The sequence below is a fragment of the Rhagoletis pomonella genome, unplaced genomic scaffold, assembly GCF_013731165.1.
Source record: "Rhagoletis pomonella isolate Grant_MI unplaced genomic scaffold, Rhpom_1.0 Rhpom_scaffold_00001, whole genome shotgun sequence".
In the NCBI taxonomy this organism is placed as follows: domain Eukaryota; kingdom Metazoa; phylum Arthropoda; class Insecta; order Diptera; family Tephritidae; genus Rhagoletis; species Rhagoletis pomonella.
Genome location: NW_023458555.1, coordinates 12,000,321 through 12,026,708, shown reverse-complemented (window position 1 = coordinate 12,026,708; position 26,388 = coordinate 12,000,321). Strand labels below are relative to the sequence as shown.

General features: G+C 35.4%; 2 protein-coding genes across 3 annotated transcripts in view; both read right to left on the bottom strand.

The window, feature by feature from the left end:
• LOC118739127 (phosphatidylinositol transfer protein alpha isoform) overlaps positions 1 to 3,972 on the bottom strand; it is a 53,861-nt gene extending 49,889 nt beyond the window's left edge. The window contains 1 exon segment of the mRNA XM_036470294.1: positions 3,090 to 3,972. Coding sequence (XP_036326187.1) covers positions 3,090 to 3,106 — 17 coding nt within the window. The 5' untranslated portion in view covers positions 3,107 to 3,972.
• Positions 3,973 to 8,761: 4,789 nt separating this feature from the next.
• On the bottom strand, positions 8,762 to 26,366 carry LOC118739118 (phosphatidylinositol 4-kinase type 2-beta). 2 transcript variants are annotated; one of them, XM_036470281.1, is made up of 9 exons: positions 26,242 to 26,366; positions 25,467 to 26,172; positions 23,306 to 24,269; positions 11,504 to 11,622; positions 10,930 to 11,060; positions 9,919 to 10,114; positions 9,162 to 9,836; positions 8,959 to 9,098; positions 8,762 to 8,858 (listed from the first exon to the last, which is right to left on the bottom strand). In XM_036470281.1, exons 2-9 carry the CDS (start codon positions 25,611 to 25,613, stop codon positions 8,780 to 8,782), a joined length of 2,451 nt encoding a protein of 816 aa, XP_036326174.1. In that variant the 5' UTR covers positions 25,614 to 26,172; positions 26,242 to 26,366; the 3' UTR covers positions 8,762 to 8,779. The 2 variants fall into 2 exon arrangements, with proteins under 2 accessions (XP_036326174.1, XP_036326166.1); XM_036470273.1 differs by having other exon boundaries at positions 25,467 to 26,366.
• Positions 26,367 to 26,388: the final 22 nt, after the last annotated feature.

The window sequence follows — 26,388 nt, the reverse complement described above, 5'->3', positions numbered from 1 at the left end:
CGTAGGTTTTTTCGTTTAAGGATTTGCACTTTTTCTTTCATATAAAAATATTTGAGCAAGATTAACTAAATTTTTATAAATGTTGCAAAGTTTGAAACTTTCACTTGTATGGTTTTGCTGTAGAATTAGGTATATTTAAAAAAAAAAAACGAATGAAAAGTAAATAAAAGTTGCGCATTTTCATCCACATAACGCTTGAACAAAATCTGTTTTTATGTGGAAAATCGCTTTGGATTTTAATTTTTGTTATTTTGCTGACGGACCAAGTCCAAGACCATATAAATATATAAATAAATTTTCGAGCATAACTACTCTATATGGAAAAAAATGCACAATAGCGTCAGTATTAAAAGTATTAAAAATCAAAGCGATTTACTAGCGTCTTGAAACTTGCACCTTATGCTATAAAATTTAATGAGCTATAAAACTGCATTCATACAATTTTTCTAAAAATTCTCAATAGAAAGTTTGACATTTTTTGGGCAAATTGGTATGTTTGCAGATTTTTTTATAATTTTTGTACAAAGTTAGAAATGTGGATATATACCTATGGTACTTGTTGTATAATGCGCTAACTTTTATAGAAATAATAAAAATTTAATTAACATAGGAAAAATAGTAAAAACTGGTCCAACTGTAACTGAACTTAATCAGTTGAACACAAGTGTACATTTTAATGCGCGTCAGCATGGCTTGCGTGACTAATATCCAATAGCCTAGCTAGCCGAGATTAAACACAACTTTTGTGGGGCAATTAATGAAAACCGGCATTCTTTTGTTTACAGAAAATTACGTCATTCTAAAGCGTTGTATATGGTCACTTCTGCAAAACATACATACTTCCGTACTTTAAATTGATAATATGTAGTAGAAAGGGTGTGCATATTATTTTAGATTATTGTTATTATCACTTAATACGTTACCAACGCACTAAGTGCAATCTTTTTTATTTGTGAATTTTTTATTATTGCAAATGCATGTTTTTATTGGTCATCTTAAAATTGAAAAGTTTAAGTTATCTTTACGAATCATGAAATTACCTTTAAAATGGCATGCAATCGTTAGTGCATATTTTGCAAAAAGTACCTGCTTTTGCATATTTCTGAATGTGTCGCGCACGGTGGAAATATGAAAATATTTTTAATTGCACATTTTATTTGTTTATAGCGCATATTTTTAAATTTTGGCTACATATTATATGCGCATATTTTCGATTTTTTAGTGCATAAGAATCCGAGCCCTATTTATGGATCTGCCATGCAACAAAAAATAACCCACTTCTCCAAAAAATTATAAAAAGCACTCAGGAATTAGGTGCAATTTGGATGCAATTTAGGGTCTCCAAAATTTATTTCGGTGCACACTCGGTTTCCGAAATACATATTCGCAAAAATGTGACGTCACGCTGGTTGACCCAAATATTTTTGCAATTTTCTCGGAAACCGAGTGAGCACTTAAATTAGTTTTTGAGGCCCTAAATTGCACCTAATTCCTGACGTCAAAGAATATCAACCCGAAATCCAGCGATTTGATGTATTTTATAAGAAGACTGTTGTTGGCAACACCACCGCTAATAAGCGACGTCACGTCTGCAGCGGCAACGTCAACGCAGCCAAAAACTGCGACAAAGTACCGCAGCACCGCTGTACTATGACGGCCAAGAGGAGAAATATTCGCGGTAGCAAGTGAAAAAAGGCCTCAGAAAACATAACAACAATAAACAGCGGCTATGCTGAGCAACATCATACAATGCAAGTCTGATGCACGCGGTCAAGCAGCGAAATTTCGGCAGCGCGCTGACTTCCAGCTCTGTGCGAGGCAGCGTTGCCGTTATGATACAGTTGTAGCATTTTTGGTACTTTTTGTTCAAAATTTTGTGATTTGATACTTTTTTGTCCACAAATGCCCCATTTTAATATTTTTGGCTGAAAAATTAATTTTTGAAAACTATGAATAATATTACTAAATAGTTTAAAGGCAAATAATTATTTCCTTGTTATTTAAATCTTAAAATTTTATTTGTATTTATAAGTTTGACTTGGCAACTTTTATATGGGAAATCCAACTCGGAATTTCTTTGCACACGGCGCTGTTATACGGCCCCTAAACCACACAAAAACATTGCGCAATATCGAGCTTGCGTCGTCTGTTTCGTGTGGTGTGTGGGGTTGTTTGTACTATAATTTGCAGTTATTGCGCTAAAATCAAAATCATTTTTATATTTTGCTCATTCTTTATGTTATTATACAATAATTTGTGCGCAATTTTAATGTGTAGTAATTTTCACAAAACTGACTTGTACAAGTCTCAGGTTGCGCAAAGATTTTATGAGGTTTAGTGGCCCTATAAATTTGTTTATCGTTATGCAAATAAGCATAATGATTCTGTTTTTCTTCAAGCAAGTAGTATTAAATCTTTTCTTTTATAAATATGGATTTAATTATAAAATTTTATTATATTTTTTTTCAAATAAAAATTTAAAAAATAACAGTTATGTTTGTTTGCTTTAGATACTTTTTGATACATTTTCTGTTTGAAACTGATACTTTTTTTTTAAGCTTGCGGCAACGCTGGTGCAAGACCAAAATCGATTTGTCACAATTATCTTGTATAAAGAAACGTGTTAACGGTTAAACTTTCGAAGCTGAAAATATGCTAACTAAAATATCCACAAAGTTCATAAAATCATTATTTTGTAAAATCGTACCAACATTGAACATTGTTATTGTACGCCCCCCATGGAAATGTTGGCTGCGCGTCATTGATACCTCGCGTCGTTGCATAGCTTGACAAATTTTTCATGGTCAAAAGCTTATACCTTACGAAGCGGGTTGGGAGGCGGCCTATATGATAAGTAAAAGACCGCTTATACGAAAGTGATATACTGCAAAACCCAGCATTTGCACACAAGAACTATAATGACTAGGTGGATCCATCCATACAGTTGAATATGCATATGTACAAATGTATGTACTTATATGAATTCTTGCGACATTAAAAAGTGTCCCATTAATCGCCCAGAACACTTCAGCCCACCGATATCAGCGTTTGATTGATTTTCGCGGAGGTAGCAGAGTGAGGGTACTTACTATTCTTTGATCAGCATTTTCGTGCGTTCTTTGTTGTCGTTGTTATATGGCTCCGGTTGTAATTACTAGATTTGTACTACTGCTCACACTTCACTACAGATTTATGCCTTATGAACACCTATTTTAATACTTTTTGATGTTGTCGAGTTTTGTTTTGGCTATGCTCTTGATTCCTTTTACAAAAGGGAACGCAAACGTTTGCACCGATTACAATAAGCCGAACGCGAGTATGAATTTATCGTCAAAAAAAGCTATCGTCGTCGTCAGTCGGAAGTAGGCGTCAGTGTTGGCGTCGACGATGACTTTGGCATTGACGCGGGCAGAAAATATGACAAGTTCTCACAAAATCACAGAATTTTTCCACTTTTCCTGAGCTTAGCTCCCTTACTTTTTCTACACGCAATATATTTTCATTAATTATTTTTCTTTTATGGTGTTTTGCGCAAGACCCCACTTTAGCCGAGCAGATTTTTTGCACTTTAGAACGATTATAAATGCACCACTTCACAATTCATCCAATAAATTCTTTGGCTACACGCTGGCAATAGATTCACTCTTTCATACCGCACAAAAACGCTTGTATTTGATAAAATAAAACAAGCACTTTTCCGGAAGTTTTGCCTTTATCGAGCGTACCAGGCGAAAAAGTCCGGCATAATCGAGAGAATCAGCAAAGATAAATTTGAATTTTCACTTTCGTTCCACCTTTGCGTGTATTGAAGATTGAAGACTTGACGGCGCTGCCAATGAATGATTAGTTGTCGGGCTGGATTAACACGTGAACCAGTGTTGTATGCAAATGTACTGACAATTTGCAGCGACCAATATGCGTGTGTTCTAAAATTAATTAAATTGTATGTTTAGGAAAACAATTTTCACGCGATTTTATCAAAATGCAAGTTGTTCAACTGAAGGGGAAAATTTGACAATTGATTTGTCCAATTGGAAAAAGGTCCAAAGGCAATATTTCGGGGTTGACTTGCTTTTCTTCCTCATGCCAAAAGTCCGGAACTCTGTTTACTACATATACCAGTTGTCTCCCTTCCACTCGTTTAGAATATGCGAAGTGAAGGAGTAGCGCTAGCGTTGTCAATCGACAAATGACACACATAATTAATGTTGTGAAGTTGGCTGCTGTTATAATGGAAATGCTGTCTGTGATGGAAAATGCTGCTTTTGATAGAAAGTTATTAGAAATTAAGAAAATATTACAAATAAAAAATTATGTTCGAATTCTATATTTTCAGAGAATTGCTTCTGTTACTTTTTACTGTGATTGATTTGAGATACGAAAAGTATACTCGTCGAAAAGTTGCCCAACATGGTTGGAGATAACAGTACTGAAAATTTAGCGGAAATAAAAATTCCGCAACGGAAACACTTAACCGTGTCGCAGACAAATAATTTTTTGAAAACGTTTGCAGAACGACACATTCCTTCCTCACGAACGCACCTTTCTCTTATACCCAGTAGCAAAAAATGTATAGTCTGAGCTAAAGTTGATCCTGTGATATGTAGAACGTTTCTAATCACGATTGACATGTGGAAGCCATTCGGTTCGATTAAATAAGCGATCGTTTGTTAAGACTTCTCTATGCGACCTGGTCCAATGCGCCTTACGGTTGTGGAGACCTGGAAAAAGGAATCTGGACTTAGTGTCAATCTGAAAATAACAATCATGGTTTTTTTTTATTAATACTGTCCGGATGCAACTTCCTTCCTTGAATGGTGTTACGCTGGCCTTCTCGGGTGAAGTTAGGTACCTGGTACCTAACCTAGGTACCTGGGCGTTGTATTGGACAGAAAGCTAACTTGGCGGCACAATGTTGAAGATCGTTCCAAGAATGCTTTAACTGCCCTGTATGCCTGCAAATCAGCAATAGGAAAAATTGGGGCTTGACGCCTCTCATTGTGAACTGGATGTACACAGCGGTGGTGCGCCCCATTCTATTTTACGGTATCACGGTCTAGTGGCCGTGCACAAATTTACAACAAAAAACAGACTAACAAAGGTTCAAAGTGGAGATGGGCACGGGCCTAAATTTTCAGGTCCGGCCCGGCACGACTGCAAAATCAACTTTCAAAAAAAAGACACGAGCCCGCATGTTAAGAATTTTAGTGGGGCCCGGTCCGGTACGACGGGACACGTCCCAGCCCGGAAATAAAGAGTCAACTTTTATTGTATGTATACATATGTATGTACATATTTTTAATTTTGTGTTTATGTACGTATATTTACTTAAGCGAATCAATTTTTTACATCAAAGATTTTTATAATATATTTTCTGGAAAGTAGAAAACGTGGAAGGTATTTTATGTACAGATATGTAAACAAAAATTATTATTATTTCCAAATATATCTGTTTTTGCTTTTCTCTTATCAAAAGAGTTTTAATATATACTATTTTTTTTGTATAAAAATAAAAGCTTATCTAGATTTGTAGTATTAGCAACGGGCTTTTTCGTGCTTTTATGAAATTTTACTGAACGCCCATGCACGCACGAGTTCGTGCTGACAGCAAATATTCCGGCCCGTACCCGCGGGCTTACGCAGAGGCCTGCCGGGCCGCTGCCAAAAGCCCAGCCCGTGCCCATCTCTAGTTCAAAGGGTGGCGTGCATGATGACCACGAGGGCATTTTCTACCTGTGGACCTATATGGTAAACTGCAGGCAAGTTGTAATGCTATTGGATTAAACGCGCTGACCAAGTCGAGTGATACGAGATTTGGACACTCTAGAATTTTGGAAGATCTTCCAGGAGACCTCAGGCGCCTGGACTACACAGTCCTGCCTACTGGACTAAAGAATAATTTCTAAACAAGCATCCCCTCAAGGGGTGAATGGGAGGAGGATTCAGCCTTGATCTCCTACATCGGGTTGCTCTGCGCATCCCACGTACAGGATAGCAAGACACATCTGGCCTAAGTTAGATAAGCATAGATCACGCTCTCTTCCGTTTTGAGCGACCAATGCTCCGCCATGTTATTGGAGTTCTCACCGTGCACTGCCTTATGGGAACCCTCGCTGCCAGGATGGGTTTGCAGCCAAACAATTACTGTCGTAGCTGCCGCGATGAGGTTCCTCCTCGAAAGCATGGAGCATTACCTTTGTCACTGCAAGCTTTGGCAAGGTCTCGTCGACTCTCGCTCCTCCGCTATTCTTTTGAGTGTCTACTATTTTGTGCGCTTTATCAAAGCTACAAATTGGTTTAATTTCCGGGGTAAGAGAAGGGGCGCTAAGAGTCTCTAATATGGCATCACAATGATGATGAGGGGATGAGGGTAGCCAGGATAACCTAACCTAACCTAACCCTGCTAAAACTCTCAGGATTCATCGCTCCAGATCGCAGGAAACGGTCAATCGTCTGTTGAATAATGGAATGCTAAGTATAGGCCACTTAGAATTAAATAAGGGGGCCCTCAAGATAACTCCCGTCGACGTTGTTTACCTCTACTTCCAGCAGGAGTCAACTTACGTATATCTTCTTTTCATTGGATTTTCAACAGTTTGCTGCTATATGTGCCTTGGTTATATGATTATGAAAACTCATGTTCTATTCAATTTGCGTTCAATATAGTTTTATTTATTTTATAGCTTAGCACAAATGCACGTACTCACACATTGACAATGCATGCATTTCTTTTACGGTATCTCATGGCCAATTCATGCAGTAATCAAAATTAAAATCAATTATTAAATCACATACATAAATTCCCTAATGGTTTAGGTTGTATAACAGTTACTAGATATATATAAGTATTATTTTTATTATTTTTTAAATTTCATTTTGCAATATCTATACATGTGTACACGCAGTAGTACTCGTATATAAGTATATATGTACCTAATAATCACCGATGTATTCAAAAGTTTACATGTAGATGTATGCATGCATGTATATAGGCGCGGTTGTACGTCTACGTATTAATTATGTGGTTAAAAATTTATTTAGTGAATCATCTTGAATCTGAAAATCTTGAAACATTATTTGGGAAATTTGAACAGCTCAACAAACGTATAGAGGCTTTCGAGGTTTCGACATTTTTACCAGTTAAAGGGAATACCCTCAACTAACTAAAGTATTTGAATCGAAATCTGGTTTCACAATAATAAATATGTAAATACATACGTTCGTTTTTCTTTCAATTTATTTTATTTTTTCCTACCTAATTGCATTATCTTCAACTTCAGCATTAAACATCGTAAACGTATCGGTGTACTCGATTACATCATTGAATAGATTGTTTTGGATTGGATTGTATCACTAAACAATGCCTTTACAAATATACATACTTGCTATTTATGTTATTCTTTTTTTTTAGTATACACATGTGTGCATTTGGTGATATGGATGAATGAGTTTTGGATGATTTAAATAATTTTCCTTTGTATTATTCACATGGGCACGAGACGAGTTGTATACATGCAGTTAAAAAGTCGCGATTTTAAAGCAATTATTTTATTTTGGCTTATATCAAATAGGATTTTGCATAATATACTTTTTACTTTGATTATTTATTACTGTTGGAATGGCGATGCGTAAGCATAGTAGACTTGTTCAGAAATTCACTAGAAGTGAATTAATTTTAAGGAAATACACTTCTTTATGCCATAGCGACCGCAACATAATTTCAATATAAAACTAGTGCAGTTGTGAATGTCTGAACATATCTTTATGCAATTATGTATGAGTATAGACATAAATATTTTGCTCTTTAATTAATAAGTAAATAACAATATACAGCATATACTCTTAACATATTTCAGCTACAAGAACAACAATTTCAAATTCATGTTATGCAAATAATATGAAAATATAGTACAAAAATTTATGTGAAAATGTTTTGCTTTACACAAAGCGTTGTTATAAATATCGAGCCCTAACCGCCAAAATAACGTAAGCGACATTTTTTTCAAAATTTTCTTTTGATGCAAAAATGCATCAAAAAGAAAATTTTGAAAAATCGCTTACGTTATTTTGGCGGTTATGGCTCGATATGTATAAAGTATTTTTTATTTACAATATTACAACTAAGAAAACAAAGGTGACATATCTATATTATCTACATATGTGGGCGGTGGGCATGTAATTCCATAGCTATTGGAAAAGGTAAGCAGATATGTATATCGAAATAATCAATAGACAGCGACGCAGCCCTGTCTTGACAATTTCGCTACATATTTTGCACTTAAGTATCATCATCATCTATGCAAAAGGCTCGCAGGAAAACCTCCTTATCATACATAAAAGCCATATCTTTAATAATATGAGATTTATGGAAATCTTTATAACAGCGCTGTTAACATTTCTTATGAAAATTTAGAAAAGTTTTTGTTTTATGCTGTAACATTTCAAAATTATCAAAATAAGAGACTCTTGTATTGATAATGACGATATGTATGTACATACCTATGCCACATATGTACATATATGTATGCATTAAGGATTTGTATTTAACGTTGGAAAGCGCAGTGAGTGCATAACTCCGTTCGACGAAAGTCACGACCACAAAAAAAAAAAATAGGATTTGCATAAATTCTGAGAACGAAAAGTTCCAGATTTACAAATCTGCGCATTTATTAAGCGCTTTTCAGCTTTTAGCTGACCACTTGCTGAACACTTTATAAGCTCATTCCATTTTCTTATAATTACGACCGTATCTATTGCAATGCGTGTGGTTGTTGTTATGTTAGCACCACGAAAAGAAGGGACTTTTATTTTGAAAGCGTTGCGTAAACGAAAAGAAACGACTATTTTGACCACGGGATCTGAAAATGAAATTAGAGTGTTCAATAGTGCAACAAAAGTATACGTTTCTTTGATAGAAATTGCTTGTAAACTTTTTTTTTAGCCTACAAATGTACATACCTTTCAACCACGACCGCTGGCATCTGCACCAACTGCACCGGTGATTTGCCATCTTTAAGCGCCTGCGTTAAATTCAAAATTTGGCCACGCATCACAGACATTTGTCGTTCAAAGAGGCGCCTATCGAAGCCTTTATCATGCTGCAAGTAAAATATTGTCATTTGCTGCTATTTGCCAAAACTTTTCACACACTAAGTACATACCTGAAATAAGTAATATAATTCAGTGCAGATTTCCTCCACATAATTCATGTCGGACAGTAATGGCAGCACATGGCTTTTTGTTTTCTCACTAAATGGCACTTTTGCTTGTGGCAACCACGCCCAATGATACGGATAGGCACGCCATGAATCAGGATGTTTGAATGGAAATGCTAAGCCATTGTCGATGGCAGCCAGCACTATTTTACCTTGCACTGTTTCATCAGCAGACTGACTACTTGTAGATGGCTTGTCACTTTTCTCGCCGCTTAGATCTTCCACCTTGTCGGATTGCGCAGACGTATCTAATTCATCTTTAGCCTCTGCTGGCTCCACTGCCTTTTTAACTGCAGCAATATCGCCATTTCTCTCCGACGTCTGTTGTTCCTGCTCCTGCTGTGTCGTTGGGGCTGCCGGTGCTTTGGTGGGCGCAATTAATGGCTTTACATCTAATCCTTTGGTGTTAGCACACTTATCGGCGGCAGGTCGCACATAACGTATAAGCCAATTATCATTGCCACGATCTGTATTACGAATAATATAGTCGAGTACAACGAGTCTTTCGAATTGTAGCTGAAATGATTCGTTAAGTGTTGAATTTAGTGGTTCTTGTTCGAAGCGGCGCAACCAAAAATCGGCATCTTTGTAGCCTTCAACGAAAAGTTGAAAGGAACCAGTCTAAGAGGAGGAAATTAGTAAGAAAATTAAATGTGCTTTTGGATGGGGCCCAAGCTGGAGTAGTGTAGTAGGTGAGCATTACCTTAAGTGGCAGACTCATGCGATTGAAGTGCGCTGACGGGTAGTGCTCCTTAATGCGTCGCTTTAGCTTCGCCTTTTGTCGATCGATGCGTGCATAGTTGAACGTTTCGGCAACTAGCCGTACAACGCGGGTCTTTGGTACAATATTTAAATTTAGTTTACGATCTACTAAGCTTGCGCCTGCCTCCGACAAGTAGCTGAAAGTATTAAGAAACGAATTGTTTTAGAAATAATCAAAAGGAAAGTATGCACATACGTTCATATGATAAAAGACACTATGAGATTTTTTTTTATTTAAACGGTACCTAACTCTATAAATAGTTCAATAAATTTAGGTTGGAAATTAAAAAAAAAAATCCAGGCCCTTGATTTGATTAGTTGAAGCGATAAGCCTTTCGTACTCGATTCTTCTCTCCTTCTTGCCATAGAATGGTCCCATTCAGCTTCTTTTATCAACGCAAAATATTCACGAAACTTAACTTTGCTCCAGACCCGCGCTGAGACGGTTTCAACGATTGTTAGCTTTATTTGACTTCCGTTGCTTTGGAAATGAATCTTCCCGTTTGCCTTTGAATTGGAGTGTTCTTCTAATTCAATTTACAAAGGGTTGGCGATTGTTTATATTTTTCAAGCTGTGTTTCCCTGTTTTAATTACACTGTGACTGGGTGGTTAGAGGTGCGTACTACCACTCCGTAGGACCTTGGTTCAATGCCTGGACCTAGCAGCATATAATTACAAAAAGTGTTTTTCTAACAGCGATCGCCACTCGGCAAGCGATGGCAAACCTCCGAGTGTTTCTCTGCCTTAAAAAAATGTTCTCATAAAAAACCATTTGCCGTTCGGAGGAGGCGCAAAATTGTAGGCCCTTTATTTGTGTTACAACATCACCAACGCATGGACGCACACCACAAATTGGAGGATAAGCTTGGCCAAATACGTAGCAAAAGTGTAAGCGCCAAAATATTACTATTCTATTATTAAAGTTATAATAAGTTTATAAATTCTAATTACCCTTGATTCGGTATCAGACAGGCGCGTCCAAAGCAGCAAGGACAACATAATTTATGCATCCATTTGGTCCATTTTGGATTTAGTCGTCCATAGGGTTCCTCGTCTTTCGGTTTGAAGACAGCCAGGATTTTCTTTAAGAAATAAAAATATATACATATAAATATGTTAGGACATTTTGAGCAAAACAATAAAAATATAAATATCAGAAATATAAAAAAGCTGCAAAATGTAAGCTGTTTGACTTGCTACCAAAAATTCGCACAAAAGTGAGCTTAATCGTGGAATTTCCTCGTAAAGAAGTCATTTGATATAGCGACTGTAGTTCAGACGTAGTTGAAATGTCAGCGAAGCTACCGAAAACTAGCTGGTAGCCACGCAGACAACCAGACGCAAAATAAATCGTTCAATAGATGTTATTCGAAATGATTCTAGGGCGATAGAATTTTTCTTGAAAAATTATTTAAGTTTTAAGTGATGGTTCGCGGCGCGAAATCAATTCTTATAAAGCGCTAAGCTTATTTTCTTATTTTTCAAGTAGCTTTTAAGTGCTACTTTTTTCAAAAACATCACTTACACCTTCCGCATTCTTCACAAAATACGAGCCACTGCTGCCCTGATAAATGCGCTGTGGCATAACACCAGCCGCAATGGCCGCTTCCGCTTGGATCACAACGTCATTGAATGCGGGGTCATCTGAAAGTAGCAAAAAAAAATAGTAATATTATTCATTATTATTAAACATATAACGTAATACGGTGTTTATATGAGGCGATTTTAGAGGCAACTTTTAGTTGAAAATAACCAGCGCCTGGTGTGAATCGCCTTTCAACTAATCGCTTCCAATGAAGTTGTGGGCAGCCAGCTTTTGATTCAACTAATCGCCTATAAAATTGCCTGGAAAATCGACTCATATAAACGCCGTTTTAGTAATGATGTTAAGAAATAAACCAAATACATATTTACTAATTAAGTTTGTACGCAAAACAATAACGCGACAAGCACGTGTGCGTTGCCATCGCCTGCAAGTTGGCAAATGTGACGTCGATACAGGACATTGCCACAAGTTTTGCCACCACCAGCAGCAGCAGGATGCGCACATTCCGACAACTTGCACGACCGTATGCCAAATTCGACTAACTTAATATCAAGGCTGAGTAGGATTAATCGAAAAGAAAATTTTACTAATAATTGGTTATACATGCATATATACAGGCTTGGCCAATAGCATTAGGCATCCAAAAACAACCAAGAAGAAACGCTACTGCGAACTTTCTCCATATAAAAAAAATTGCCGAACATATTTTGTATGGAAGAAAATGAGCTACACCGTCAACAGAAAACATTTTTAACTACTTCAAACTTGCACTTTATTATGTTAAAATGTACGGTGCTATAAAACTGCATATCATAAAAGTTTATGAAAACTCACGACTAATAAATACAATTTTTGATAACAGTTAATCTAAGTCCTTTGAATTAAAACAAAGTGTTCTTAATACTTTAGTAATTTACTAATAAATATCCCATACTTCACTTTGAAAAACGAAAAAAATTATTATACGTATGTTCGGCCTCCTTTTTGGTTATTTTGTCAGTGCCTAACATTTATGGCCAAGGCTGTATATATGCATTCTCATCCATAGGAGTTACAATATACAATGACAATTCAATGAAACTAGCACGATTGTATGCGTCAACATTTTTAATAAAAAAAATCTTCATAAATTATGCAAAAACTTGTCGAGCCTTTGCTATTTTTACCAAGCGCTTTTAAGCGGCCATATACAGCTGAGGCATGCGATGGTTCAACGATAATTTGTGTCATTAACTTTTTTGGCGTAGTGCACTATCTGTGTATGTTAGGGTGATTGACTCGGTTTTCCAACCCGGTTTCCATCGGTTTTTTGGATATATATAGGCGGTTTTTTTCGAAATCTTAGTTTTTCGAATATCGAATAAACCGGATTTTTTTTTAACGAACAAACCGGTATTTTTAATTTCATACAAATATTAACCTCTCAATGAAGGTTTTCAGTTTTTCGAAGTTTTATGACTTTTTCTAGTTTAAGGGAAACCCCTAAATGGTTTTAATATTATATCCTAGGGTGTTTGGGGATGAACAGAGTGCATACATATATCTTATTTGGTTCAAATAAATGAATGTTTGGCGCTGAAACATTACCGGTTTTGGAAAAAAGGCAAATAATCGAACACCCTAGTGTATATTCATCGAGCATGACACGCTAACTGTCGTGCAGAATTTTCCCTCTACACGATAAAACCCCTAGGATTGTCGTACGGAGTAACCAATTCGTCGGATTTTTGTAAATGTTTTACAAAATTTCATGGTGTAATAATAACAAGGTGTTGTCAGTAACTTAACCTCACCTTTTCGGCAGGTCTATTCCGGTCACGCATTTTAAAGTAGTAGAAAAGGTACTAATTATTTATTACTTTTAATCCGTTTGTGCATACTATTTCAAATTAAATGTAGGAAAATGTATAGTTACAAGCTTATAAGCCTGAATATATGTTTGTATCGTTAGCTCCACACAGCTTGGGCATATATTGTAAGTTATGAAAAAGTAAAGGCCGTAAAATAAAGAAATTTCCTATAAGACTGTATATGATTTTTTAAATAGATTAAAACACATAAATACCGATAATATAAGCGAAATCGTAATCTAACCGTGCTGCCGCTCTATTCTAGTGTATCAGTAGTCCATTTGGCTCGATATTATGACAATGCAGCAAAAGATATTTAATATAAAAAAATCGCCTTTCCATACGATTTTTGTGTACGTATTTTTCCTTTGATAACCACGATATCTTTTATATTTTATATTTTGAGGAGCAATTTTAAATATTAATATCGTTCTGAAAACACCAAGTTCTTTAAAAATCGCTATAAAACGAAATACTAAAATGGAGTATTTTAGATACTATTTTCCAACGTATAGTAGTATAAAAATTAAGATCGGAAGCACTGAAAATAAGCATGCCGATCTTGTCAAAATTACAACAAACACGTCGCTACTGACAACACCTTGTTATTATTCCACCATGACAAAATTTGAAATTGTGATTTACATGTTTTTTAGATAGTAAACTATATTTTCATAAAAAAAATAATAAACATTTTTTTACAAATAAAAGTAGCCAAAACTTGCTAAAATGTCCTCTCCCAGTTATAAAAAAATTGCATGTTCGGATTCGATGCTTTTAGAAATGCCCCGATTTTTGCACACAGAGATCTTAACACCGTAACCACATGGGTATTTATTTCAGAAGCAAAATTTGAGCAATCTGGCGGTCAAATTTGTTCAAATGCCAAGAGTGTTCCACGTATCACGGGGCTCCCACTGACATTTCTCTCTTAAACTAAGAGCAGTGACAGAAGATCTAAAAATACATGTGAAGAGTCATTTGGCGTTGTTCCAAAAAAGACTACACCCAAATCTATCAACGCCCAGCCATTTATTTGGGTTTGGAAACAGGAAAAAAATCGCTGGGGACTAAATCTGCTGACTAAATCGGTGAATGGGGTAGGATTTCGGAGCCCAAATTGAAATCAGCATACGAAATTCAATTTTTCCATGTTCGTTAACATTCACGAGCTTGTATGCTTTCAGTCAGTGACTTTTCAATAAAAAACATGTTATCGCTATCTAAAAGTGAAAAAGTGCCAAGTCCACTTTTTTCAAAATTTACTTTTTGATGCAGAATGGCAGATAATGCGAAACTACATCGATTTTTCGTCTCTCCTGAATATTCCTAATTTTTTAATTCGTCATTGCCAAAATTTTGCAAAAAAATCTATTTACTAGAGATGAAAATCGATGGATAAATAAGCAAGTTTGAATGGTTAAAATGAAAATGTGAGATATTTGTGAAAAAGGACCAGGAAATAATGTTACTCATACGCCACATCGTACATGGCAGTACCAGGACCTACTGGTGCAAGGCGTATGAGTAACTTTTTCGATGTTAAAGTTTGAATTTTTTTTTTTATTCGCAATGCAAACTTATAAAGAAAATATTTTGGAAAAATGAAACGGCATACAGATCCGTAACCTCCAAAACCCAAAATTAAGTTTAAGTGTCTGAACGTTTTTTTTTGTAATATTAGCGTCCCTGCAGTATGTTTAGGAACACGTCATAGTTCATGCCAAGAATATTTGGATTGCGATGCAAAATGATAAATAGTAGCACTGACAAATTTAGTTCAATGAAAATACCGAAGTAGTGAACTAGTTCATCGGGATGAACTAGTTATTTAGTTCAAGAACTACCCAAGCCTATTTTCTTGTAAAGAAGTCAAGTTGCCCTTTTTCCAAATTGACGCAGAAACCGCAGCGCATTTTTCACTTAAATTGCGGGTCAAATCGGCAGTTAGATATTTAAGAAAAACCCTTGCGGATTATGAAATATGCTGCTGCGCTCGTCGACTTCTGTGATTCTTTTTATTTTTTGGTGTTGTAAGCCAACCAAGGATACGTGTAGGACCGGATGACAAAACTATTTACATACAAACATATGTAAGTGGCTTATTCGATTAAACAGATGCATTTCGCAAGTAAGCGAAAGCGAAAGTATATTTCCACTGACATTTGCATTAACCACTTTTTTATTTCACGCAGTCAAAATGTGTAAAATTCAGTCAATGAATACAACCATATTGCAAGAGAAGTTCGCGCATCCAACTAAAATTTATCGACACATACATGCACCGTACGAATTTTTTTTATGAATTACCTTTCAAGATCAAAGCATTCCAATTGTGCAAATAGTAAGCGGTCAAAACGTAGTTATCCACAAACAGCTCATATCCTTGAGTAGATGAGCACATATTCCAACTAATTTCGAATTTTGAAAACTATTTATTTTACTAAAAAAAAAAAATTTTGCACTTGCAACTTTGTAATGAAATATGTTTACGTTTAGCTCAAACAGAATGCAGTTGATGAAGACCGTGAAAAGCTGGCAATGGGCCCATACTTTCTGCCGCCATACATATGTATATGTAAAAGCCAACTCAACTTGTTCGGGGATAATACGAATACCTCCTGCTTCGACATAGGTACATATATGTATGTATGTATGTTGGAGATTGCAGCACATAACAGCACTTCATTTTCGTTTGCTACATTCAATGCCACCTACATTTATTATTGCACAAGCAAAACGAAGCCAAGCAGAGAGTGCAGAAAAGGAAAAAAAAGGAATTGAGTAAAAAAAAAATCGCTGCTGACACAATTCTGCCACGCATTTCGGTATCTGTAAAATGCAGTTGTGGGCAAATGCGAACACTTTTACGCCTACGCAGGCACACGCACACGCACACGCACACACACACACATATATTAACATCATCAAATGCACGAGCTGCATAAACTGGAAAGGTGTTTGATAAGCACGCTGATTGTGGGACTGTGGGGCGTACGAGTAACCCAAATACATACATACATATGTACTTCGAATGTAAAAATTGGAGCGCCAAACGTTTTGTTGATTGTACATACATTAGAGCGTACAACCACAGTGCAAACCAAAAAAAGTGTTGCATGGCATTTTCGAATTTTGTTACCTTTTTAAATTTTTCGCCAACACCTACACACAGTGACTCAAACAAAGGACCACGTGTTTATTGTTTTGTTAATTCTCTATTAAAATACCGTCCAGACTTTAACCAAAACCATACAAATCGCAGTTTCAAACATTTTATAAAATTTAGAAAAATTCGACAAATTTCAACTTTTCAATTTGAATCTCTTGAAAATTTCTGGGTATGCAGTTGTATAGCCCAAACAATTTTAATCTAATGAAGTGCAAGTTTCAACCGGCTAAAAAACGCGTTTGGCTTTTGACAAATTTTTTTTTTTTTTTGTTAACAATTGCAATTTACAAAAACTGGCGTTGATTTTTGGAAATTTTGTTACGAACGGTCTTCAGCATTTTATTTCATATGAAATTCATGCTTATATGAAAAAATAGACAAAATCCGTCACCAAAAAAAAATCTCAAAAATCAACGGGATTATTTGGCCGTTTCAAACTTGCCCTGCATTAGACTAAAATTTTTATAAAATTTTTTTTCGAATTAAAAATTTTTCGAAAAAAAAAAAAAATGTAACTCAAAAAACATTATAAATATTTAAAAATTCAACACGTGCTCACTTGTTTGAGCCACTGTTTGTACATTCAGTAATAAAATTGTGTTTTTAAATAGTTCTACTGGACGGCGACCCCTACGTTCCACCGTAAAAAAATTCGAAATTGCCTTGCCAAAATACTTAACGACTCAGGGCTGTACAGCTAACTTTTTTCTGATCCGATCTAATGTGCATCCATAAACACACGAATATAAATGCAACTACATACATATGTATGTTTGCACGTAAGTATGTATTTAGCAGAAGCATATTACATTTAAACGCACATTTCCAACACTATTTACACTTACACAGGAATTTCAATGGACAATTAATGCATTCGCATACAGCTTCTTCAATTTCATAGACAGAATTTATTCGATCAGCGTCATCATCATCATCGCCATTGTCGCTTGGCACTGTCTCGGTTGTTTTGACCGTTTCGATGCGATTAATAACGTCCTCTTCACTCTCTCTTTCTAGATAGTTTTCGGAAGCATTTTCGCAACCCCGTTGCTGGCAATAGCAACGGTAACTTGTATAGCTGCTCTCTACTGGTACAGCTTTCTTGGAACCTTTGGGTTCCATGGTACTTTGAAGAAGTTTAAATATCGTCGCAGCGCCGTTTCGTTTGACTGTTTGTGGCTAACTTCACTTTTGTGTTGCTCGCTTCTCTAACTTTTTTTGATGTGATTTTAATTTAAGATTTTAGACACTGACAATTTTGGTAAAACAAAACATTTTGGCAGTCAAAAAGGTAAACAATTTTTGATGTGAAAATTGAAAAATATGTAAAAATTAATTAGAAAAGAAATTTCCCAAAGAACTAATCGTAATAAACTCTTTAATTAACATTGTAGGAGTTCACTAAGGCTGGGGCTATTCGTGTATACGGATAAAATCCGGATAAGCGTTTAGTATCCGTTCATTTTTATGCGGATATCCAGTTAATATCATAGAACGTAACGGTTATGAAGTTTTATATCATAATTTAGCCCTTAAAATTGGTTTTATAATTTTCTTGATCAACTTTAATCGCTATGGTTTTTATTTTTTCGATCCAATTATATTAGTTATTTTTGAATTAATATTTTTTTGATCATCCCTAATCGGAATTATTTTCAGCTTTAATTTTTTAGATATTAAACGAATTTTAAGCAAAATTTAAGACTTTGCAAATAAAATCAAATAGGCAAAGCGGAGTTTAGCAACTTCAAACTTGCACTTTATTATACTAAAACTTAATGGCTATAAAATAATCTTCGAAAATTTTGGTGCAAATTTCTTGAACTTTAATAATTTTTGCACAAAGTTTGAAATTTGGATTTATGTGGTTTTAGCTGGACTATGAGCAATACCTTGGCGACAGCTGTGGTTGTATTCGTTAGCAGTGCGCGCTCCCATTCTGCAGGAAATGGGTTCGAGCCCAGTTTCCAACCAACGCCACAAATTGGTGCAAGCTGTAAGTTTGCCGAACTGCCAACTGCAAAATTGCTGAGGTAACAAAATAGGTGTGAATACCTCTGATGTTTAGTTTTTGAACTTAAACTGGTTCAATAATGCCCTAAGCTCAAGGCAATCAAAATAAATATTTAAACTGCTCTTTTAATAATTTTCTAAGTCTGTATTACGACATTTATGAGACATTTTAGAAGCGTAAATATTTAATTAGTTGGATGAAGCCACGAAACAGAAAGTGGAAAATAACACTGGTTTACAGCAAAAATGTTCTATGGATGCCATTACCCAATTTTCATACAAATAATCTTGCGCAGTAACTTGATTTTTTTTCCCTAACAGAACAGGCTTTAGTACAAATGCAAAAATTTGGCACAGAACTGGTTTTTCTCTTCTGTTAAAGTTAGATTTTTTTTTTTAATTTTTTTCGTTAAAAAATAAAAAAAAAAGCTGGAATGATTAATTAATTAGTCCGAAAGAGAAGCCCTATCGGAAAGTGATGTATATACGGTTTATGGGGATTTGTTTTGGCTTTCATTTGCCGTATTTTATATTAAGATTTTTAAATTGGTTCGTATGATATACGTGATTAAAAGGAACCAACTTTTGCTTTAAGCTGAATAACGGTAAATTGCAAATATTTCGAAAACGTATCCATAGAAAAAAAATTAACCAGAACTGCCGAGCAATTATACATAGAAATTGGATAGTGGCGTTTGGAGAACCAAAAATTTGTGATCCAGTGTAATCAGCCAAAAACTGAATATGTACGTCTACGGGCCATACTTTTTGCGCTTTTTATCTTTAAAACAATAAACAAAACAAGCAACACATAAAAAAATAGAACATGCTGATAAAAATAACTGAGCTTCGTTAAGCACCAGTAACGCCCACACAAGATATTGAGTCCAGTCAGTTGGTTGGATGAGATATGATATGATACTAAAATAGTCAGCTTAGCATTCGTAAATAGAAAACAATCACTTTTTGACCAAAGCAAAGTTTGATGAGAGCTTTATACTTTGGATTACGGTTACGGCTGTTTTTTAAAATCTTGGTTCTCATTAATTTTTGTTCTAGTGGAAGAATCTGACTAGAAACTTTTTCGCATATTTTATGATTTGAAATACGACCTTCTTCCGGCAAACGAGTTATATATATATACATATATATATTTGTGCTTAAAATGCATACATTTTTTACGTATAAATATACGCTTCATGTTTAAAAATTAGCATAAGCTCGCATGCTTATACGGGCGCCCCTTATCAAACCAGCGACATGTCGAGCATGACGCGTTGTAGCGAATTAAATTGTTTGTGTTTTTAAGCCAAATAATAATGAAATACAATGCGCTCTCTACTTATAGGGCAGAAGCACCGAATATGTGCACATACATATGTATGTATGTAAATAGTAATCGTAATGCTGATCTCTTTTGATATATAACTTGTATGACGTTTTTTAAAAATAGAGTTTGTATGAACTTCTTTGTTTGCAACGAGCTTCAGCGCACAGTTTTAGCATTGGAATTTTGCTAAGCATGCAAAAACTTGCACATAGCCTATTTGAAAATGGAAGTTAAAAATCATGAATGGCTCAAAATGTGTGGAAGCCTTTGTATTAGGGTATAAAGTGATAGAAAAGGGTGTAGACTTATGTACTTATTAAATAAATATTTGCCAACAACGCATTTGCTTTCGCTTGGCCAAGCTTCTTCTTCTCAAAGGGGAGGGACCTGCAGTTTTACACTGCCACCGAATAGCAAATGGTTTTAATGAGAAGCTTTTTTCATGGCAGGAATATACTAGGAGGCTGGCCATTGCCAGCCGAGGATCGACAGCCGCTAGTATAGCTTTTTATTGTACTTCAAACGTGGCACCTCTTCTGCATGCTCAGCCACTGCTAATTCAAATGTTCAGCTTGAACAAATAAAATACAATTATTCCTCTCTATTCTTGGATACGAAAATGAACGAAAATTGTAGTCGTTTTGTGTTCGTTTCCGGATAAGGAAAATTGTACGAGACCGCACGGGCGGCAATATTTACATTTCTCTGCTGGCTGGGTCTTTATCTATTCCCGTAGCGGAGTGTTTAGACTGCGTACTAAAAATTGTCTAGAAGAAATGTTCAATTCCTGGTAGGCGCTTCATATAAAACTGTTAAAATATATTTTTTTCTGTGCCGTAAGCCCTGGCAGCTAGTGCTCCTTTTTTCCTATAAGCGATCGTTTCTCAGCGGGCAACGAAAATCCGCCAAGGAGGAGAAACTTGTTCAAACACTAAGCACAGATTCAATATATCCTGTCACAACTGATTTTGGGCGGGTTTTGGGAATTTCTTCAGATCATCAAAAGTAGAATTTAATTTTTCGTTATCGTGTTAAACCAAGCGGAAATTCATTAGATATGAACGCAAGAAATTTTCATTTCATTTACATAAATACAAGCAGTCGAAAAATGAGGTAAGGCCTCTGCTTGAAAAAAATCTTATGCGAAAGAAATACATTACGACTAGTGGAGACATGGTATGTACATATATATCAAAAAGTTGCAATATGGTCCAATACCATCGTTTCCACGAAAGTCGGCTTCACGTAACCGGAACGACCCAATATATATCCAGCGAAGGACTGTGACTCCAGTATCATTCCCGAAAAACTCTATAGGATGTTGTTATAACAACAACAACAACAACAATTACAAATCCACGCGAACTCTTAGCCACTTGCAACCTGCATTGCCTTACAAAAGGTTGCACACATATACACACCCGCACACTGCCTTGCTAAGGAGCCGATTTTATCAAAAGGAAGTGAGAAAACTGTTTTCTGAGCAAATCTTTTATTATCGAATCATGCCATAAAACTGCATACCAAGATTTTTTCTAAGAATTAAAAAAAAAATTTAATTTTGGTGAAAATTTTTTTATTTCGAAATTTTTTGTTTTGGGGAACCCCCCCAATTGTTTTCAACTAGTTTTTATTATGTAACATTTATTAACAAGAACAGTATAATCGATTTTCTTCAAAATTGCTATATTTTCCGCACTTTGCACAAAAAAAAAATTATATAAACATATAAAATTCCAAATATCGGGCTCAACTGGTCTCTTGCTAGTTTTATAAGCTTTCATTAGTTAAAAAAATAAAAATAAAATTGTTTGAAAAATTAAGGCTACAGTTCATTGTGAACATTAAATTCCAGTTTCAAACCACTGTGCATCGTGGCTCTGCAGTTACATCGAAACGAAGGTATTTATTGAAGGTATTGTTTATGTTATGGTCTTTATCTTCAGATATTAATACATAAGTATGTATGAAAATCGGTGTGCACAATCGATTGCTAAAGCGTTGTTTTTTTTTTTTGATTTTTTTTCTAACGCGCAATCGGCAGATCAACGAGAAAGTGAAATGTTTAAATATTTGTGAGAATATTATTAAGTATTTCCGAGGTTAATTTTTGTTGTTTCTCTTTCATACAAGTTTCGTAGGCGCTAGTATTGAATGTGCAAAAGTACAAATACACTCTACAGTGAAACAAAAGAGAACAATTCTTAACGCTTTAATTCTTAGAGTAGATGCCATTTTGTAATTAGTTTCACGTTCCCACGACAGTCGGGTCTACGTAACCGGAACAACCCAGATTTTTATCTGGCCAAGGGCTGTCACTGCAGCAATACTCCCCAAAAACTGTTTAGGGAATTTGTATGCTGTTACAACAACAACAAGAACTACTATTAACATATTTAATGTATAACCCATTTTTTTGTAGAATTGGTTAAAGGGTATTTTGTCATTAGTTTAAAATGGAAAAATTAAAAAACAATGAAATTGTGTTATTAAATGAAAAGTAAAAAATTTAGTAGTAGTGGTAGTAGAGGGGGGGGGGGGGGGGGGGCATCTATCCGCAATTCCTGGCTGCGCCTAAGTATACAAACACAGTGTTTAAGAGGGGAAACAAATAGTTGTCATCGAACTCTTCTTTTGTTAGTTATGTTTGTATGTGACAAGTGAGCCCACTTGCCGAGATAATAATTAATTTAAAAAAAATCAGGGCTTAATAAATAAGCAAGGTTTGCTTCACAGTGCACATTCGCAAGAATGATTAAATAAATAAATAAATTTGCTGTAGTACACAAACGGTGACTCACAAGCAATACCATATACATATATACATTTGTACTTGTGTATGCATGCATGTAAAATACTTATTGAAACTAAAAAATAAATAAATAAAATAAACAATGAAATAGTTGCAAAAACCCCGTAGGTTAGACTAGAAATAGTAGTATAATAAAAATATATCAAGAACATAAGTTGGGCATGTCATTATCGCCAGAATTGCTATTTTTTTAGCTTGTTTTACTGGAGCAAATAATATGTAGCTGGAACAGAGAATACACACTGACGTTAAGAAGCCATATCAAGTCGTCAGCCATGCGCGAGCAAGTTTTTACAAACAAACAAAAACAAAAAAAAATGTAAGTTGAGCCCTCTGATGTAGGCCAAAATGAAGCCACAATATACAATTAAATGTGAACAGGTGAGTGAGTTCTATGTCACTTTTATGGCATGAGCATAAACACACAAGCCTAATTGCATATTTGCATTTTGATGTATGTATAATACTCGGAACAAACAACATCTTTATACATATTTGTGAATTTCACAATTTCACACATTTGCCCGAATGCAATTTTTCGTTGTCATTTTATTTTTCGCCTTTTATTGCTTACTTTTATTTCTTGTTTTTCTAATGCACTCACCCATAAATGTGTTAGCCGCCAGTTCATTGTGATCCCGTCCACCACTACTGCTACTATATCCATGACCGCCGAGTAAAGGCTGCGATTCCCGATTATCACTACCCGCATCCATAATGGAACCACTTTCGAAATCGACTTCTGGCACTAGACAAATCTCGTCACCGTCGTCAGCGCTGTCGTAGTGTCGTTGTAACGTTGACGACACCAGCTGATTAGTCTTCGTTTGAAAATTACGCGACTTAGCTGCCACTGACGGTGGTGTTGACGTCAATAATGGTGATATATGTTGATTTAAAGCAGCTTGCTGCCTTGGAGATGCTGTTCCTTTGCCATATTGTGGTGTACTGTGTTCGCTATGATTACTCCCGCTAGCGCTACTCGCACTGCTACTACTGCGGCTGGTATTCGTGCCAATTCCACTTTGACTACCACCACTACTTTCACGTTGATGATGAGCGCCAACTGTGGTAACCAGTCCATTAGTTAGTACCGGCGATGTGTTGGGTGAGAGTGAAATGAAACTGCTATTGGTGTTGCTATTGTTGTGTGGTAGGTTTTCATCTAGTAGCAAAAGTTGTTGCGTTGTATGTTTATTTTGTTGTCGTTGCTGACTTTGCAGCTGGTAGTGGGCTTGTTGCTCTGGTCGGTTATTGTGCGAGTGCCCGTTGAGCGAATTGAACAAATCATTCTCATTGGTGGTGACGATGCCATTGCCGATGGCAACTTCATTGTCATCTTCATCATCTCCATCGGCATCGGCATCGCTATATCTAGTAGCTGGTTTGCTACGAACTTTGGTCGTATACCCATTGGCGTCCCCTCCACCTGTTTCAGCATTATCTACTTCGGCTTCATCATCATCATCAGATTCGTCGTCGACTGATAACAAAATTTGCTCTCGCCGTGACTTTTTCTTTGATTTCTTCTTTTTCTTCTTTGTTTTGTTCAGTCCGATTGTATTTATCTGTAGAAGAAAACAAATATACATACATATGTACATATGTATGTGTATATATGATATCAATGTTAATTTTTGTACGCGGAAAGGAAAGGAGATACAAATTATTTGTTTATGAGCTCAGTTACTTGTGCAGGTATATATACATGTACATACATACATATGTACATTAGATTCCTATGCACGGATACTTGTGTTGTACAAATTATTTGCTATTTCAAAAAGTTTAAAATAAATTTAAGAAAATATTTACAAAAGCATTAAATATGTATGTATTATTACATTATTAAGCATATACAGTGCCGGACAAAATTATTGACACAGAGAAGTTTTCGCAACGTAAGCAAAGTTTTTTATTCCAATTTCTTTTCGGTAATTTTATATAAAAATAAACTCTAAATTTTGAGCAAAATACCGCAAAATTATATAAATTTGCGTAGTAATTTGCAACTTTGTAATCAAGTTTGAAGTTGCTAAATGTGATTATTTTCTTCCATAAAAAAAAAAAATGTTGAACATACTTTGTATGAAAGAAACTGTCAGCCATTTATGGGTTAGCCTCATGGTAATGTATCTATTTAATAGACGAATTCTATTAACCTGTTGCAGGTACCCCAGGATTTGCAGATTGTACAGAATTTAAAACTGTTTTCGCTATTAACCTTGTGTAAGTAAGATGGCGTATGGGAAAAGCTTCCTGTAATATCCCGTAAATTCCTTCAAATCCGGAAGTACCTGGAACAGGATTTATAATTAATTCATTTAACTTAAAATGGTGCTGTTACTCATTACTCATGCGTTGGTACCCTAATTATAGTTTCATTTAGTTTTTTATTAGCATTATGCTTAACATGGTTTTATAAACTGCTGTAAAAGTTTTCTAAAAAAAGTAAAAAGTAGTTTTGTGCCACAAAAAAAAAACATTTGTGGTTAACGCAGCAACAAGAGAATATACAAAGTAAAGCACCAGTTAAGTGATATTTAAAAAAAAATCAAAATAACCTACATCAAAAGACTGATCTAATCTCAAAGTCTTTATGGTGTCATAACAAGCGAGATTTTTGTGATCTCGCTTCTACATTGCTTATTTTTAACAAATTCGTGAAAACATGAGAAAAATCTGCATCTACGTACATATATACATACATACATACGTACAAATAATCAATTTTCTTTTCTTTCCATATTAAACATCTATTTTACCTCTACTTCAGTTACAAGCTTGTTAGCGTTCGTTGACCCAAAGGATGTACCGAATCCGTGTGTACCTGCTGCTGCAGAAGCGGCTGCTGCTTCATCTTCAGATAATGTGCTGATTAAGTCGACCAATGGTTGATTCGTAGACGACATTGAGGTTATCTTTTAGCGTAGTTTAAGCAGTAACTAAAGCGACGGATTTTTAGCTTGTTCTTTCAATGAATATTTTATTTTTCCGAAATTAAATGTAAAAGGACTCGTATTTTAGTTGCTTGAAAATATCTCCAATATTTTAATATATTCAAGTATTTGAATGACCTCAGATCCTGCCCGGGTGAACCAACATCTGTGTATGTCGAAGCCTTTTTTACTCCTGCAGGCTGCAGCTGTTAGCGGAGGACTTTGGATTATGTATTTGGTCACCCTTAAAACAACTCCTTTTTAGGGGCGTGCACTTCCGGTCCAGCCGCGAAAATGTTAAGTAGCGTTGTATGTACACTGTTTACAATTTAATGAATCTGTATGGTTTTCTACTTTCTATTAAGTTTATTTTAAATATTATCTTTGAACAAGGCCACATCCCTTTGACGTCTAGTCAGTTTTATTGATTTCTTGTTTGCTTCACTATGCAAATTCTTCCTTTGTTTTTCTACTAGAATGTCGCAGCTGCTGTTTTTGTTGCTGGCTGTTTTTTCTTCTTCTTCACCAAGAACTTGATTAATTTTCGCCAATATGCAAGAATAATAAATTTATACAATTTGTAAATGTCACTTTCACGTACCGTTGAAATTGTATTCTCTAAATTAATGCCTAAACACTAATTAAGAAATTAAGATAAGTTTAAAAGCACAAAATCACTCAGAAATGTTCCTCCCTTCCTGTTCACAGCAGACGAAAACGTAGAAAAATGATCTCAAAAAATTGACAG

What these genes read in the sequence shown, in the direction of transcription:
- LOC118739118 (XM_036470273.1), bottom strand. Translation starts at nt 25,613, where the DNA reads ATGTCGTCTACGAATCAACCATTGGTCGACTTAATCAGCACATTATCT. An exon ending in AGCTTGTAACTGAAGTAGAG is followed by an intron (nt 24,270 to 25,466) that starts GTAAAATAGATG and finishes TTTCTTCTACAG; the next exon opens with ATAAATACAATCGGACTGAA. An exon ending in GGCGGCTAACACATTTATGG is followed by an intron (nt 11,623 to 23,305) that starts GTGAGTGCATTA and finishes TGCTACTTTCAG; the next exon opens with ATGACCCCGCATTCAATGAC.